This window comes from Vigna umbellata, chromosome 1 (genome assembly GCF_029865625.1).
Source record: "Vigna umbellata cultivar VRB3 chromosome 1, Vumbellata_1.0, whole genome shotgun sequence".
In the NCBI taxonomy this organism is placed as follows: domain Eukaryota; kingdom Viridiplantae; phylum Streptophyta; class Magnoliopsida; order Fabales; family Fabaceae; genus Vigna; species Vigna umbellata.
In genome coordinates this window covers 11,520,256-11,534,673 of record NC_142165.1, presented here as the reverse complement: position 1 = coordinate 11,534,673, position 14,418 = coordinate 11,520,256, and the positions used below count along the sequence as shown (strand labels likewise).

Sequence of the window (14,418 nt, the reverse complement as noted above, 5' to 3'; positions counted from 1 at the left end):
TTAAAATCTTTTTTATAAATATAAAAGTTGACTTTTTAATAACTAAAATACGTTTAAAAGTAAATGATCAGCTCATATAAAGAATATGAAGAAAATGTTTTTCTTAAAAATAATGTCTAGGGTTTAATTTACGACAATAAATTAATATGACAAATAAATATCAATTATACAAGAAAGATCAAATCAACTATGCCACACTCAAATTATAGAAGAATCAACAATATTGTCAACCTTTTTGAACTCGACCTCATATGCAGTGCATTTAAGTTACAACTACTCTGCACAGTATTTGCGGAGAGTGAGGTGTCTCAACACCACATAATTAATTTATGTCGTTGAAAATTTCATTTTTGTAGCTGTCTTAACTTTCATAATAGATAACATTATAAAAATAAATAAAATAACTTCTCTTCCATTACTAATTATTTCCATCAAAGAATATCTCTTTCCATTCAATTTTTTTCTCACCAAACAATATATTTTCCCCTAATTTCTTACATTTTTTTTCTTTCACACTCTGTTTCTTTCATTTTTACCATACCAATCATAAGTATTGTGTAACTATTGAATAATTTGATCGTTTCATTGGAAAAAATATACATCTTATTATTGGTCAACGAAATAGTTTTTTTTTTTAAATTTTTTTTATAAAAATCATATAAAAGTATAAGACTGTATTTTTTAGGGAATTTTATTCTTAAACTATTTTTAAGACACTGTACAATTTTTTAAGAAGATTAATATATATATATATATATATATATATATATATATATATATATATAAACAAAATTTAAAAGCTAATATACAATGCACTCAATAGTTTATTCTTAATGTTTTTCCTTAGCATATGTTTGTTTCAACTTATCATCCATTCAAATACGTTATGATTCTCTTAATCTTTCATTTTTTCAAATTTATCCACTTATTCTCAAATATTTTTGTCAATCCAAACACACCCTTAATGCTTAATTACATGCCAAAGTTGAAGTTATCTAGTTTTGTTGGTCATGCACGAAAGGCAAATAATTTAACAGTCCCTTCTTGTTCACACAACCACTTGGCAATTCTGTTTAATACTAAAATATTAAAGTAAGATATTTAACCAATACATAGATTACATTTTTTAATAACAAATTAATAAGAACAGTTATAAAAATAGTTGTACGAAATAACAAGGGTAATATTATTAGACACGCATTCAGTTTTTCTTAGGCGAAAATATTGACTTATAAAACCATATAAATATATAAGAGTGATAGCAGAAACATAGTAGAGAGAAGAAGAGAAAGAAAAAAAAGAAAGAGAAAATGGCAAATTTAGGTGGCCTTACTGATATCGTTGGAGCTGAGAACAGCATCGATATCCAGAGTCTCGCTCGCTTTGCAGTTGATGACTACAACAAAAAACAGGTTTTCTTTTCTTCCTTTCAATTCAACTTTGATTATTACAAGATCTTATGTATGTTTTATGCTATAATTTGGCATTAGATCATTCTGTCATGCGTATTTGACACGTAATCAAAGTGGTGTTTGATTCCTCGTACCTCATCATCCCCTTCTTGAATCTTGTTATGTCTGTCACTTTTAGTGGTATTTCAAATAACACACAAAAAATTACAGTGTGCCATAATCTTGTTGAATATTCAAGAAATTTGAGATGTTCTAGAAGAGATTGGACTTGGGATCCCATCAAGTTGTGTTTTTATTTTATATATACAAGTTGAAATTTTGTACCATACTAATTAAGCTATGACAGTTTTTAAGAGAAACTTGAATTGCCTAACATAAAAAAGACAACATTAATATTTTCAAGTATGTTGCGTTGTTTTGTTTTATGGTGTTTAATCGGAGATGAAAAAGCAGAATGCAGTGGTGGAGTTTGTGAGAGTGATAAGTGCAAAGCAGCAAGTGGTTGCAGGGATTTTGTACTACATAACGTTGGAGGCAAATGATGGTGAAACAAAAAAGGTGTACGAAACAAAGGTGTTGGAGAAGGCATGGTTGAACTTGAAGGAGGTGGAGGAATTCAAGCCAGTTGTTCTTAACCCTGTTTCAGATTCGGTCTAGCACTTCTTGGCCAGGTAATTTCACATCACAAAAATGGATTAGTTTCTTCAACTTTCTTTTGCCAAATTTTGTTGTATGTTGAATTTCTTGAATCTCTCTTTCATGGTTTTTCAGGTTACAGAACATTGCATCTTCTTAGCTTGTCCACAAGATTCTCCATATGTATTCAATAAATGTGGCTGTTGTTCTTCAAAGGGATGTGCATGTTAAGGAATCCTATTTCAACAATTACTACAAATGGAAGTTATTATTGATTATGTATTTGCATGTGTTATATATGAAATGATTATATAGTTTAAAGTTTGTTCCTAGAATAATAACGTTATCATGAATGATTTAATCACTGATTATGTATTTATATGGTTGATTAAAGAGAGGTTATTTTAGTTGGTAACGTTGAATATGTCTCAAAATTTATATTTTCTATATTCTAAATGATTAGAATTTTAGTAGTCTTTTAAAAAGAGGAATGTTGTTAATTTTCAAGCGGATACAATATTGTATTACGATAATGATATTATTTTAATTAAATTATTTTAACAAGTAATATATATTTATTGTGTTAAATTACATTTATTTTGACACGAAAAGAGTTTTATTTTAGAAATTACTGCTCGTGTTTAGATATGTCAATTTGGTTCAACCAAAAAGTTTGATCGTAATTTACATGGTTCAGGTTAAAAAACTCAAGAAAATCAAAATCTTCTCATTCAAAAAGTCCATAACATCAAAATGTTCATAAAAAACCTTGTAAACTAGGGTCAATATATGAGTCTTTATTTACACATAAAAAAAATATTATTTTTTTAAAAAATATTATTGAATATATAAATAAGGCTTAATACCAATTTTGGTTGTCAGCTTTATTTGAAATGGTCCTAATTTTTTTTTTCTGTTCAATGTTGTCCTAAACAATGTAATTTATGTTCAATTTAATCATTTTTGCAGACGACGTTTAAATCGTTAACGGTGCACTGTCCAGCTGTGCAATAAATGACACATTACCCTTGACACGCCATTATCATTTCTTACCTCCAGAAGCCCTAATTTCCCCACATAGAAACCCTAGCCACCACCTAACCCTAGCCACCACCTAACCCTAACCGCCACCGCCAAGGTCACGGTCAACCGCCATCTTCACACCTCCATCATCTTCTTCACCACCTAAACCCTAATTTTTGAAAATGTATTTTTGATTAGGGTCTCAACTCGCCAGACCACCATCTTCCTCGCGCTTCCAAAACCTTAGGCCGCCACCATCGTTGTGCAGCAAAGCCCAATTCAGGTTGTCGCTGCCCTAAGAATCGTGCCACTCAATGCGAGAACCTCCAACCACCACATCTCCATCTGCGATGCTATCAAACCTGCAGCAAATCACGAGTCTTCCTCCTCTAGAACCAACCTAAATCGCGAGTTTCCTACAACATTCATAGCCAACAACGAAATCTCCATGGCCGCCGCTACTACTACCACTCTCCCTTCTTCAATGCGCCACCGTGACACACACCTTCATCATCCTTGCCAACCCCAAACCTACAAACCACAAGAACCAAAAATCTACAGGACCACGAGCTTAAATCGCAAATCCCTCTGGCGAACCGATCGACTCCCATGCTTCCACCGTTCGATAGTCTTACCCCTTCAGCCGTTCGGTTCCCTTCTTCTTCTCCCTCACTACTTGGTCTCTTCTTGCCTTCCACCTCACTATGCCTAAAGGGAATCCACGTAGGCAGTTAAATGTCATCTCATTTGGATTTTGCACAACTGGACAGTGCACCGTTAACAATTTAAACGTTGTCTGCAAAAAGGACTAAATTGAACATAAATTACATTATTTAGGACAACATTGAACAGAAAAAAAAATTAGAACCATTTCGAATAAAGCTAACAAAAATTGGGACCAAAATTGGTATTAAGCCTATAAAAACATGTATGAGAATCAAAACTTCATAGCTTAGATAACTTGGCTCAATTGTATTGACTTGACTCAAACTTCGACTTGGGTTGATTTGTTTTTCTGGGACGAGTTGTCTTGATGTTTGGTCTCGATTAACTCATCGCATCGATCGACAAGATCCACTCAACTTAACTATGATCCAAACTGAGTTGAGTCAACCTTTGACCAAGTGTGGCTTGTCTTAACCTGGTATATTTGTCAGTCTCGACTTTTGGCATAGATCCGCTTGTGACCTTTTGCTTGAGTAGGCCCATCTCAACATGTGGCTCATGTTGACCTGTATCGACTTTCGACTCGAGTTGACCCATCTTGACTTACAGTCTGTAATGAATTGTCTCGACCTTGTACTCAATCCAACTTATCTCGACCTTATGCCCAAACCACCTTGTATCGACCCTTAACAATCCGTCTCAATTTTTGAATTGAATCGACCCGTCTTGACTTTTAGCCCTAAATTAACTTGTCTCAACCTTCGACCTAGGTTGATTAGTCTTCACCTTAAACTCATATTGACCTATTTTAGACAAGTGTGTCTCGGTAAAAAAAAAAAGTAAACAACAATACAAATAAAAATCAAAATTGAATGGCACTCTTAAGGCTGAAAATTCATCAATGAAATATTTGTTAAAAATTCAAGAATGAATGAGTGACACATTAAATAAAAAAAATTTAATAACATACAAAAAACTTAAATTTATTATCTTAAAAAATTTTAGACAGGAGATGATATTATATGTCTTTATAAATTAATTCTATTTCAGTGGATCATACTATTCAAATTATTTTAATGAGTGTTAATGAAGTTGTATGATAAAGAGAACCCATTTGAAGAACAAGATAACAGAGATGGTGATAAACGTTGGAAAAGTTGTGTCCACGCTATTGAAAAAAGTATGAAGCTTCAATTTATCTTTATTTTTATTCTCCCATCCAAAACTTACAAAATCGAGTTCATCAAGTAACGTACTTTGGAATCTAATTCTCCTGCGCTTTTCTTCCCCGATACTTTTTAATCACAACAGCTCCTTTCGTATCAGAAAATTAAAAATAGTAATTAAACATTGAAAGTTATATTTTCAACTCTAACTTATATTATTACCACTCAATGTTGTTTCCAAAACATTTTATTTTTAATTTTTCAATTTTGATATATTTCGAAAAGAGTATGCTTTTATTCCTGAAAAGAACTATTCTTCCTTCTCCATCATATCAGAACTAAGCATCTGTCACCTTACCATACACGCCACTCATGTAAGCTTCTCATTATCTTCTTTATTCTATATATCTTCTTAGCTTCAACTGTTCCTTATAAACAGCCTCTGTTATCGCCTACACGAATCACCGTACTCTACTTCCCACTTGAATTTCCCAGGTAAACTCAATTCTCACTTTCACTCTATATCTTCTTTCTTCTCTATACTTTTAGCCTCTAATATGTCTCCTGGTTCACTTACTAATACTGGAAAAATGGTTACAGTTACTGATATTCCAAACATGTAATACTAAAAAGTATCTATGTCAACAATATTCTTTTCATGAAAAAGCTTAAACAAAAACGTTTTAAATTAGAAAGAATGATTTTATTAAAAATAATTAAGTATACTTATTTTTATGATCAAGTTTCAAATAAAGTAAAGACCTCATATGTATTAAAATATACATGTGATACAGAATTTCATTAAATTATGACACTTAAACTTTCAAACATAATTAGAAAAAAGAAGGTTTTACATTATTATTATTATGGTGAAGGTTAGAGGGCTTGGAAAGAAGGAAGCAACAGCATGAATCCCGATGTGGCTGCTGCTTCAGATGTACCCAACATTAAGATTAAGATACCAGGAGATGATGAAAGCCATGACCAAACTCCTCCTCTTATTGCTGCTTCACATGCCTCATCACCAGATTCACTTGATAAAATGTGGAACTCTAGAGAATGTGTGGGTAAGTTATGCATACTCCAAACTATTGCATTCACAAACTCATTGCTACTTTACATGCTGTCACACCACACGGTTTTAATACAATAATATTGCTAGATAGATTTGAGTTTTAAACAAGATTAGGGTAAGTTATGTGTATATATCTATGTATATAGAGTGACTAAAAATAAGTTTGAAAGGATTGCAGATCTGTACTGGCATGCACTCCTCAATAAGTGGGATAAAATGCTACCCATTGTAGAAAAAGATCCAAATAGTGTACGCATTCAATTGAATAGATTAGGCGACAGAGCTCTTCATGTAGCAGCAGGTGCGGGGAGCACTGCTTTTGTTGAAGAGTTGATTAAGTTTATGAGGCCAGAAGATGTGCTAATACATAACTCAGATGAGATGCTTCCAGTTCACTTGGCTGCTTTATCTTTCCATCACAGAATAGTTCAACTTCTATGCTCTCACCATCTGCTTGACAAAATGGCTTACAAGGATATTAAAAAACTCTTTTTTATGACCATTAGCAACAACATGTTTGGTAAGTGCATCTATAACTCATTAATTAAACACCCTTCTTTATCCCTTTTTAAAGCTATTTGTAGTACTTGTCATGTTTTACTAATTAGCCAACTCGACCAATTCAACTGATATGATCAAATATCTTCTGTTAAATTCACTATGACTCAATTACAAATTTAATGATCTGTTCAAATTATTTTGATACAAACCCAGATCAGATTCAATATATAATTTTCAATTTGGTAGCAGTTTTTCTTTACTTTATTCGAAAATTTATACTCCTAATTAATGCATCAAAATACTTTTCTCCACCTTTTTGTCTTCATCAAATAAACTTTCATCATCAACACACATCATTTATAGCTTTTCTAATGTTTATCATTTTTCTTTGCTTTTCACAAATATGAGACTTCATGAATTGAAGAAGTCGGTAAATGAGTTGGAGTAGAAAATTCGTTTAGTATCTACAACTTGTTGATCACTTTGTCTAAGATAACAACTTATTGATCACTCTATTTAAAAGAATCATAAGTGCCTTTTTTTCCTCCCAATTGCATATCCCATGGCAGTGTTTACATCTCTATATTTACAATAACTCATCTTTTCATTTTCTGGCAACCCTCCTTTTGTAATTACTATTTCAAACAACCTTGTACATGTTCATCATCGCTATTTACCTTGCCTTCTGCATATGCAATCCATCATGGTTATTTAATTTGTGCATTTCACAGATGTGGCCATTACATTATTTGAAAAACATCCACTTGCTTTGACCTTTGCAAGAGATAAAGAGGAGCTAACATCATTGCATATGCTGGCGCGAAAGCCTTATGAAGTTCTAGGTAAGCTTCATTATCTTGGTTGTTAATTTAGAAATTTATGCATCTATATATCTTTAAATAAGAATTACTTCTTAATGGTCAATATTGAGTGTTATAATTGTAATATATTTATTAAGTTATCAGTCTCATGATACAAAGTTATAGCAACTGACAAACAAATATTTACACTTTCAATTTTAAGTCAGGAGTATAGAACTTTCTAAATAGAAATAAAACAAAGAAAAGGTGCTTAATATAAGATCAACATTTAATTTGACTTTCTTTTTTTCTTATTTCTTTTCATGTTAATCATTTCTCGGACCAATCTAGACAAAGAATTACAGGGCGACAGAGGATTAATAGGAACGGGTATGCGATTGCTGTATAGGATAGTGGATGAAGTCAAAAAACTGAAAATCAAAGACATGTTGGCGTTGACTACTGAACCATCCGCAGTGTTGTTTGATGCTCTAGAATCAAGAAACGGTGACTCAGTAATATGGTGTTTTATGGGGAGTTCTTCATTACTCATGACCTTTAAGGACTCTAATGGACGGAACCTAGTACACTTGTTTTTTCTATATCGACGTTTGGACTTCTTTGAACAATTTATAAATGAGAGAAAACAGTATTTACTAAGAGCCGTGGACAATGAAGGTAACAACGTTCTACACCTGGCTGCGCTTTTGGCCCCTCAATTCAAATCATTCTCAGGTTTAAGTGCAAAATTTCAAATGGACAAAGAGCTCTCTTGGTTCAAGGTCAATTTATTCATTTCCTTATTCCTTATTCGATCGTTCTTTATTAATTAGTATTGTATGACATCAGTTCCAGAAATCTTGACACGTACTTGTGGTTGATAAATAGGATGCGGAGAGAAGAGTTCCTCATGGATTAAAGAGTATGAAAAACAAGAAGGGAAAGACACCAGTTGATGTATTTTTTGATGAACACAACCAGTTATCCAAAGATATCAAAGAATCTGCTAAAGGAATAGCGGATTCTGGAATGGTTGTGGCAACGCTTGTTGCTACTGTAGCATTTGCAGCTGCTCTCACTGTTCCAGGTGACAAGAACAATGCCTGGTTCATAGTTTTCATCGTCACAAATGCAATCGCATTGTTCACTTCTTCTGCGTCCATACTCTCTGTTATGTAGTAAGGATATTTATGTAATAACATAAATATCTTAGATATTTTAGACAGTTAAAATATCAGTCAAAGTCACTAACCACACTTTTAGGTAAGGTGGTTATTTTTATTCTTTATAAATACAGTGACAGGACCCAAGTCCAGGTACGTTCTCTTTATGCTCTAGAGATCCTGAATAATACTTCAGAGCAGTATCCAATTACTCTCTTCTAAGCTTCAAGCTTCAGCTCCATAACTCATATCTGACTTGAACGTCGGAGTATCTTTGCAGGTACCTCCCCCTCCTTTGGCGAATACGAAGGACAACAGTTGAAGAAATGCAAGCATCCCAGACATCCAGGAGCAACAGAGACACACAGGAAAATGTACATCGAAACATTTTGGCGCCCACCGTGGGGCCGAGTGTCATCTCACAAAAACCACAAGAAGAGCACTCGGTCTCAAGAAATCACCTCTCCGGGTAAAGCTACTCCAACAAGATGGAACTGCAGCATCGCCACAAGGATTCTCCTCCTGAGCCATTAGCGCTACTGTAAGCACCGTTTGCGAAATTGTGCCTCTTTACGGGTCAGACCCAGCGTAGAGAACGCCTCCAGATCAAGTCCATCGATCAGCCTCCGTCACCGAACACCACCGTCACAGGGGAATCATTAAGTCATCTCCATCGCCTCCCAAACATGGTCACGCTGATCCTACGACAGTGACGGAGACCACCCACACCAACACCTTCATTAGCGCCACTCTTCAGACCCCAAAACGCACAATCCACGCACAATTCCAATCAATTCCAATCAATGAAAAGCCAATTACAACAGAACCCCAAATCGTGCAGCCATGGAACCCTTAGACGCGAGTTCTTCATCGCGCATCTTCACAATCTTCCTACACATGCAATCCAAAAACATGCAACCATTTACTCCAGGGAACCCTTGTGTCTTCTCCTTCTGCAAACAAAAGCTACGCAAGACCACAATTCCTAAATTCCCCAAATTCCCAATTGCCCCAGAAATCGCAGAACAACGGGAACCCTAAATTCCCAAATCGCCACCAAGCCAGGACCACCACCATTCGTTGAGCTCGTCGCCGCCACGGATTCAGGCTCCCCTTTTTCTCTTCTCCTTACGCACAAGAGGGATAACCTTCTCCTCCATAAATCGCTTCTTGGGCGAACTCAGCCACCGTGCCGCCCAGGGTCGCCGCTCTCCGTCAAGCTCTCCCCACCATCACTGCGTTGCCTGCCGCTACCGAGCTTGCTGCCAGCGTTGCCTAGAGTCAACGGCGCTTCCTAAAACCGGTTGTACTGCTCTCTCCTCCGTTTTCTTTGAAACGAGTTTCGTCTCTGATTTGGGGCACGCTGTTTTGCCTTCCACCAGCCACCACCAAAGGTTCTGTAGAAGAAAATAATTGGGGTTTCATTCTGTTTTTAATTGATGTATGAATTATCAAGATCGAGACTGAGAAAATCGAGACTGAGAACAGAAAACCCTAAATTTCTAAACTCGGAGACAAGCCATTTCGGCGCCTCCAAGAAAGCCGCATTGTCAGACCCATTCTCCACGTCTTCCGCAAGACTCGCTCCACCCACGCGTCATTCAGTTTGGCCTCCACGTCATCCAATCCAATTTCTATTCCTCAAATACTCCAGCGTTCGACCTCGACTTTCGGCTTCGAGGATGCTCGACAATCACAATGTACGAGCGTCCAAACAGTCGGCCTCACATCCCACTTCAACGCTCGAAAAGTCACTGCGAACGAGCGTTCAACCAATCGGCCGTTCGGCCTCGCCATCGTAGACGAACGCTCGACAATCAATATGTGGACGAGCGTTCGTCAATCCATTTCAACGAGCGCTCGTCCATCCATTTGAACGAGCACTCGTCCATTCATTACAACGAGCGCTCGTCCATTCATTACAACGAGCGCTCTTCCATCCATTTCAACGAGCGCCCTGACATTCGAGCGTCACGATCGTTCGACCCAACTGATGATCAGCCATCCGTCGACAAAGACGTTCGTCCTCAAACGTCCAACAATCACTATGAGCGAGCGTTCGAGCAATCGGACGTTCGGCCTCGCCTTCGTAGACGAACGCTCGACAATCAAAATGTGGAGGAGCGTTCGTCCATCCATTTCAACGAGCGCTCGTCCATGCATTACAACGAGCGCTCGCCAATGCATTACAACGAGCGCTCGTCCATCCATTTCAACGAGCACTCGTCCATCCCTTTTAACGAGCGTTCAAACACTGCTCGACACTCCACTTGGTTTAGGCCGCTCGGCAAGCAATGGGACGAACGTTCGGCCATCCATGGTCTCAACCATTCGGCCACTCGTTTCAATAGCGTTCAGCCAACAATGCTCTCTCGTTGACGTTCGGCCTAAAACGTTCGGACATCATTGACGTTCGGTTCCAAGCGTTCGGCCACGCTCTTATTTGGCCTCTTTAACGCTCGTCCTGAAACGTCCCGAGTTCAGCCTCGCGTACGTCAACGACGTTCGTCTTTGAGGCGTACCAAGCTCAATCGCGCGTTCCAGCAATCACTCATTCGAATGTATAACGTTCGACCAATGACGTTCGTTCTCTTAGCTCGACAATGCCGGTGGACGAGCGTTCCAGCAATAACCCACTCGAATGTATAACGTTCGTCCCATGACGTTCGTTCTCTTCGCCTTAACGATCGGCCATTATCTTTCTCGGACGTTCGGCCTAGAGCGTTCGTCACTTCGCTCATCACTGATGTTCGGCCTCTAGCGCTCGGCCTCGCGTACACTCTGACGCTCGACCTCTACCGCTCGACCAGTCTTCAACACGAGCGCTCCAGTATTCGGCCTGACTCTTGTTCGGCCTCCTGACGTTCGTCCACTTGATCTCCAACGCTCGTCCACTCTGTCCCCAGCGTTCGGCAACTTCGCCTCAACAGTTTGGCCACCCGACTCAACAACGTTCGCCCACTCGGATCTGCAAGCGCTCGTCCATTCAACTACAGCTGATGCTCGCTTTGGTCGTCATTAACGTTCGGTCCAGAACGTTCCACAGTTCGCTCGTCATTAACATCCGGCCACTCCACTCCAATGACGTTCGTTCTATTGGCATCAACGTTCGGCCATTACACTTTTCGGACGTTCGTCATTTCGCTCATCATTTGACGTTCGGTCTCTACCACAGGAAGCGTTCGGTCAATGTATCTCTTTGACGCTCGGCCAGCCGCCAGGTTTGCAACTTGACCAAACAGTCTCACCTATATGCTTAATATTATTTCTTACAGTGCAGATAAACATATCTTGTACATAAAAGCGGACACTTGAAAGCCGATCATCCTGAAGCACTTCTAAACCCAGCAGATGTTCGCCCAAGAACACCCACGTGCATAAAGGGATACACTCCCTCTGGCCGATGTTCGCCCTAGAACACCCAGCTGCATCGAGCAACACGTGCATAAAGGGATACACTCCCGCTGGCCGATGTTCTCCCTAGAACACCCAGCTGCATCGAGCAACACGTGCATAAAGGGATACACTCGCGCTGGCCGATGTTCGCCCTAGAACACCCAGCTGCATCGAGCAACACGTGCATAAAGGGATACACTCCCGCTGGCCAATGTTCGCCCTAGAACACCCAGCTGCATCGAGCAACACGTGCATAAAGGGATACACTCCCGCTGGCCGATGTTCGCCCTAGAACACCCAGCTGCATCGAGCAACACGTGCATAAAGGGATACACTCCCGTTGGCCGATGTTCGCCCTAGAACACCCAGCTGCATCGAGCAACACGTGCATAAAGGGATACACTCCCGCTGGCCGATGTTCGTCCTAGAACACCCAGCTGCATCGAGCAACACGTGCATAAAGGGATACACTCCCGCTGGCCGATGTTCGCCCTAGAACACCCAGGTGCATCGAACAAAGGGACACACTCAACGCTCGACATTCAATGGTTAACGAGCGCCCACTCAGTCAGCGTTCGGCCTTAACGCTCGACAAACAATTATCAACGAACGTCCACTCAGTCAGCGTTCGGCCTCAACGCTCGACAAACAATTATCAACGAGCGTCCACTCGGTCAGTCGTTCGGCCTCAACGCTCGACATTCGATTATCAACGAACGTCCACTTAGTCAGTCGTTCGGCCTCAACGCTCAACATTCAATTGTCAAAGAGCGTCCTCATGATCGGCCTCGCATGCCACTAGGCCTCCACCGCTCGGTCATACGTATCCTCACGTTCGGCCTCACTTGCTCCAGCTTTTTGCCGTTTGGCTTCGCCTCCTTTTGGTCCATCAAATTCAACCACTCGGTCACGATCAATCCACACATGAGCAATGACCAGGAACACGCTCTCCAATTACAGCAAAGACAGTCTCCCTCAAACTCATAAGTCCTATAGTTACCACGTCAACGGTTAACTCGGACTTGGGGGGCATGTTATGTAGAAAGGATATTTATGTAATAACATAAATATCTTAGATATTTTAGACAGTTAAAATATCAGTCAAAGCCACTAACCACACTTTTAGGTAAGGTGGTTATTTTTATTCTTTATAAATACAGTGACAGGACCCAAGTCCAGGTACGTTCTCTTTATGCTCTAGAGATCCTGAATAATACTTCAGAGCAGTATCCAATTACTCTCTTCTAAGCTTCAGCTCCATAACTCATATCTGACTTGAACGTCGGAGTATCTTTGCAGGTACCTCCCCCTCCTTTGGCGAATACGAAGGACAACAGTTGAAGAAATGCAAGCATCCCAGACATCCAGGAGCAACAGAGACACACAGGAAAATGTACACCGAAACACTCTCTTTCTTGACAAATTTCATTTCTTCAAGATTCGCAGACACTGAATTTGTTATATCAGTACATCCCAGCTTGTATTATGGCCTTCAGTTACTAATGATCTCCGTTACTACTTTGGTTTATGCTTTCATTGCAGCATCCTTTCTGATATTTGATCACACAACAAAATGGGTTTCTTATGCAGTGACTCCAATGGGGTTTTCCCCATTGCTTGTGTTTATTCTCTTCCAGTCTAAGTTCTGGGATGACTCCTATTGGTCTAAATACTATCGTCCTGATCCCAAACTTGGGCGCGAAACTTAATACTCACTCACCTACGTTAGCATCATTAAGTGTCTTATCCTTTTATTCTTTATTGTGATATTGTAATTTTAGTTTTAATTGAAAAACATTTTCGATCAAGATTTCTTCGTGTCTTTTCAATATTAAAATTTTCTCTAAGATTCTTTTTTCAAGCACATTTTTCTCATTTATCTCATCTTACTAATTATTTCTTTTATTCTATAATAGTAATATTTAATGGTCTCAGATGCTTTCATTCTAATTAATTTAAACTCTTGTCTTAGATAATGAAGTTTAATATTGCGTATCCATCACTTCCTTGAAACTCCTATTCTATTGTGTTCCTAGATTGCTTTGAACTTGTGATAGTATTTTGAAGTTGTGAAAGAGACAATTGATAGATAAGATAATATGGAGAGTAGTAAAATGGGAAAGTAGTAGTTAAAAAAAATGTATTTTGTAGTTGTCTTAGTTGTGTTAGATGTTATCTTAGTGTACATGAGTAGTTATAAACTCATTATTTTAGAAAATACTAACCACAACTTATATAAAATGTTTTTGAAATTTTTACCTATATAAAATGTTTTTGATTTTTTTTCCTATCTTAGACTTTTCTACCATATTTTAGAATTTGTATTATATTTCAATAATTTTATCTTAGACTTTTCTATATTATTATAAAATTTGCATTATACTTTAATAAAATCAGTGGACAGAAACATAACGGGTAAAGAATTGCTCAAAGGGATACAGACAGAAGTTAAAAAACTAAAAATCGACAAGATTTTGGCATTGATTACTCAACCATAATGTTGTTTGATGAAATAAAATCATCAGTCCCTTAGTCTTAGTTCTAACCTGCACTCACTAGTAAAAAAGAGGGGTTTGGACG

At 38.2% G+C, this 14,418-nt stretch overlaps 2 protein-coding genes across 2 annotated transcripts; both read left to right on the top strand.

Annotated features, from left to right (window-relative positions):
- The first annotated feature begins 1,253 nt into the window (after nucleotides 1–1,253).
- LOC148204629 (cysteine proteinase inhibitor-like) lies at nucleotides 1,254–2,463 on the top strand. Its single transcript, XM_088094809.1, has 3 exons — nucleotides 1,254–1,412; nucleotides 1,866–2,083; nucleotides 2,184–2,463. The coding sequence occupies exons 1-2, from the start codon at nucleotides 1,311–1,313 to the stop codon at nucleotides 2,067–2,069; spliced, it is 306 nt and encodes a 101-aa protein (XP_087950935.1). The 5' UTR covers nucleotides 1,254–1,310; the 3' UTR covers nucleotides 2,070–2,083; nucleotides 2,184–2,463.
- Nucleotides 2,464–5,347: 2,884 nt separating this feature from the next.
- Nucleotides 5,348–13,699, top strand: LOC124831973 (uncharacterized). The gene is made up of 7 exons (XM_088094818.1): nucleotides 5,348–5,398; nucleotides 5,779–5,970; nucleotides 6,157–6,498; nucleotides 7,211–7,321; nucleotides 7,631–8,061; nucleotides 8,168–8,442; nucleotides 13,244–13,699. Exons 2-7 carry the CDS (start codon nucleotides 5,811–5,813, stop codon nucleotides 13,545–13,547), a joined length of 1,623 nt encoding a protein of 540 aa, XP_087950944.1. The 5' UTR covers nucleotides 5,348–5,398; nucleotides 5,779–5,810; the 3' UTR covers nucleotides 13,548–13,699.
- Nucleotides 13,700–14,418: the final 719 nt, after the last annotated feature.

Coding starts and splice junctions, on each gene's coding strand:
- LOC148204629 (XM_088094809.1), top strand. CDS start 1,311: ATGGCAAATTTAGGTGGCCTTACTGATATCGTTGGAGCTGAGAACAGC. Junction 1,413..1,865: donor ATGACTACAACAAAAAACAG/GTTTTCTTTTCT, acceptor ATGAAAAAGCAG/AATGCAGTGGTGGAGTTTGT.
- LOC124831973 (XM_088094818.1), top strand. CDS start 5,811: ATGAATCCCGATGTGGCTGCTGCTTCAGATGTACCCAACATTAAGATT. Junction 7,322..7,630: donor AAAGCCTTATGAAGTTCTAG/GTAAGCTTCATT, acceptor GGACCAATCTAG/ACAAAGAATTACAGGGCGAC. Junction 8,062..8,167: donor AAGAGCTCTCTTGGTTCAAG/GTCAATTTATTC, acceptor GTTGATAAATAG/GATGCGGAGAGAAGAGTTCC.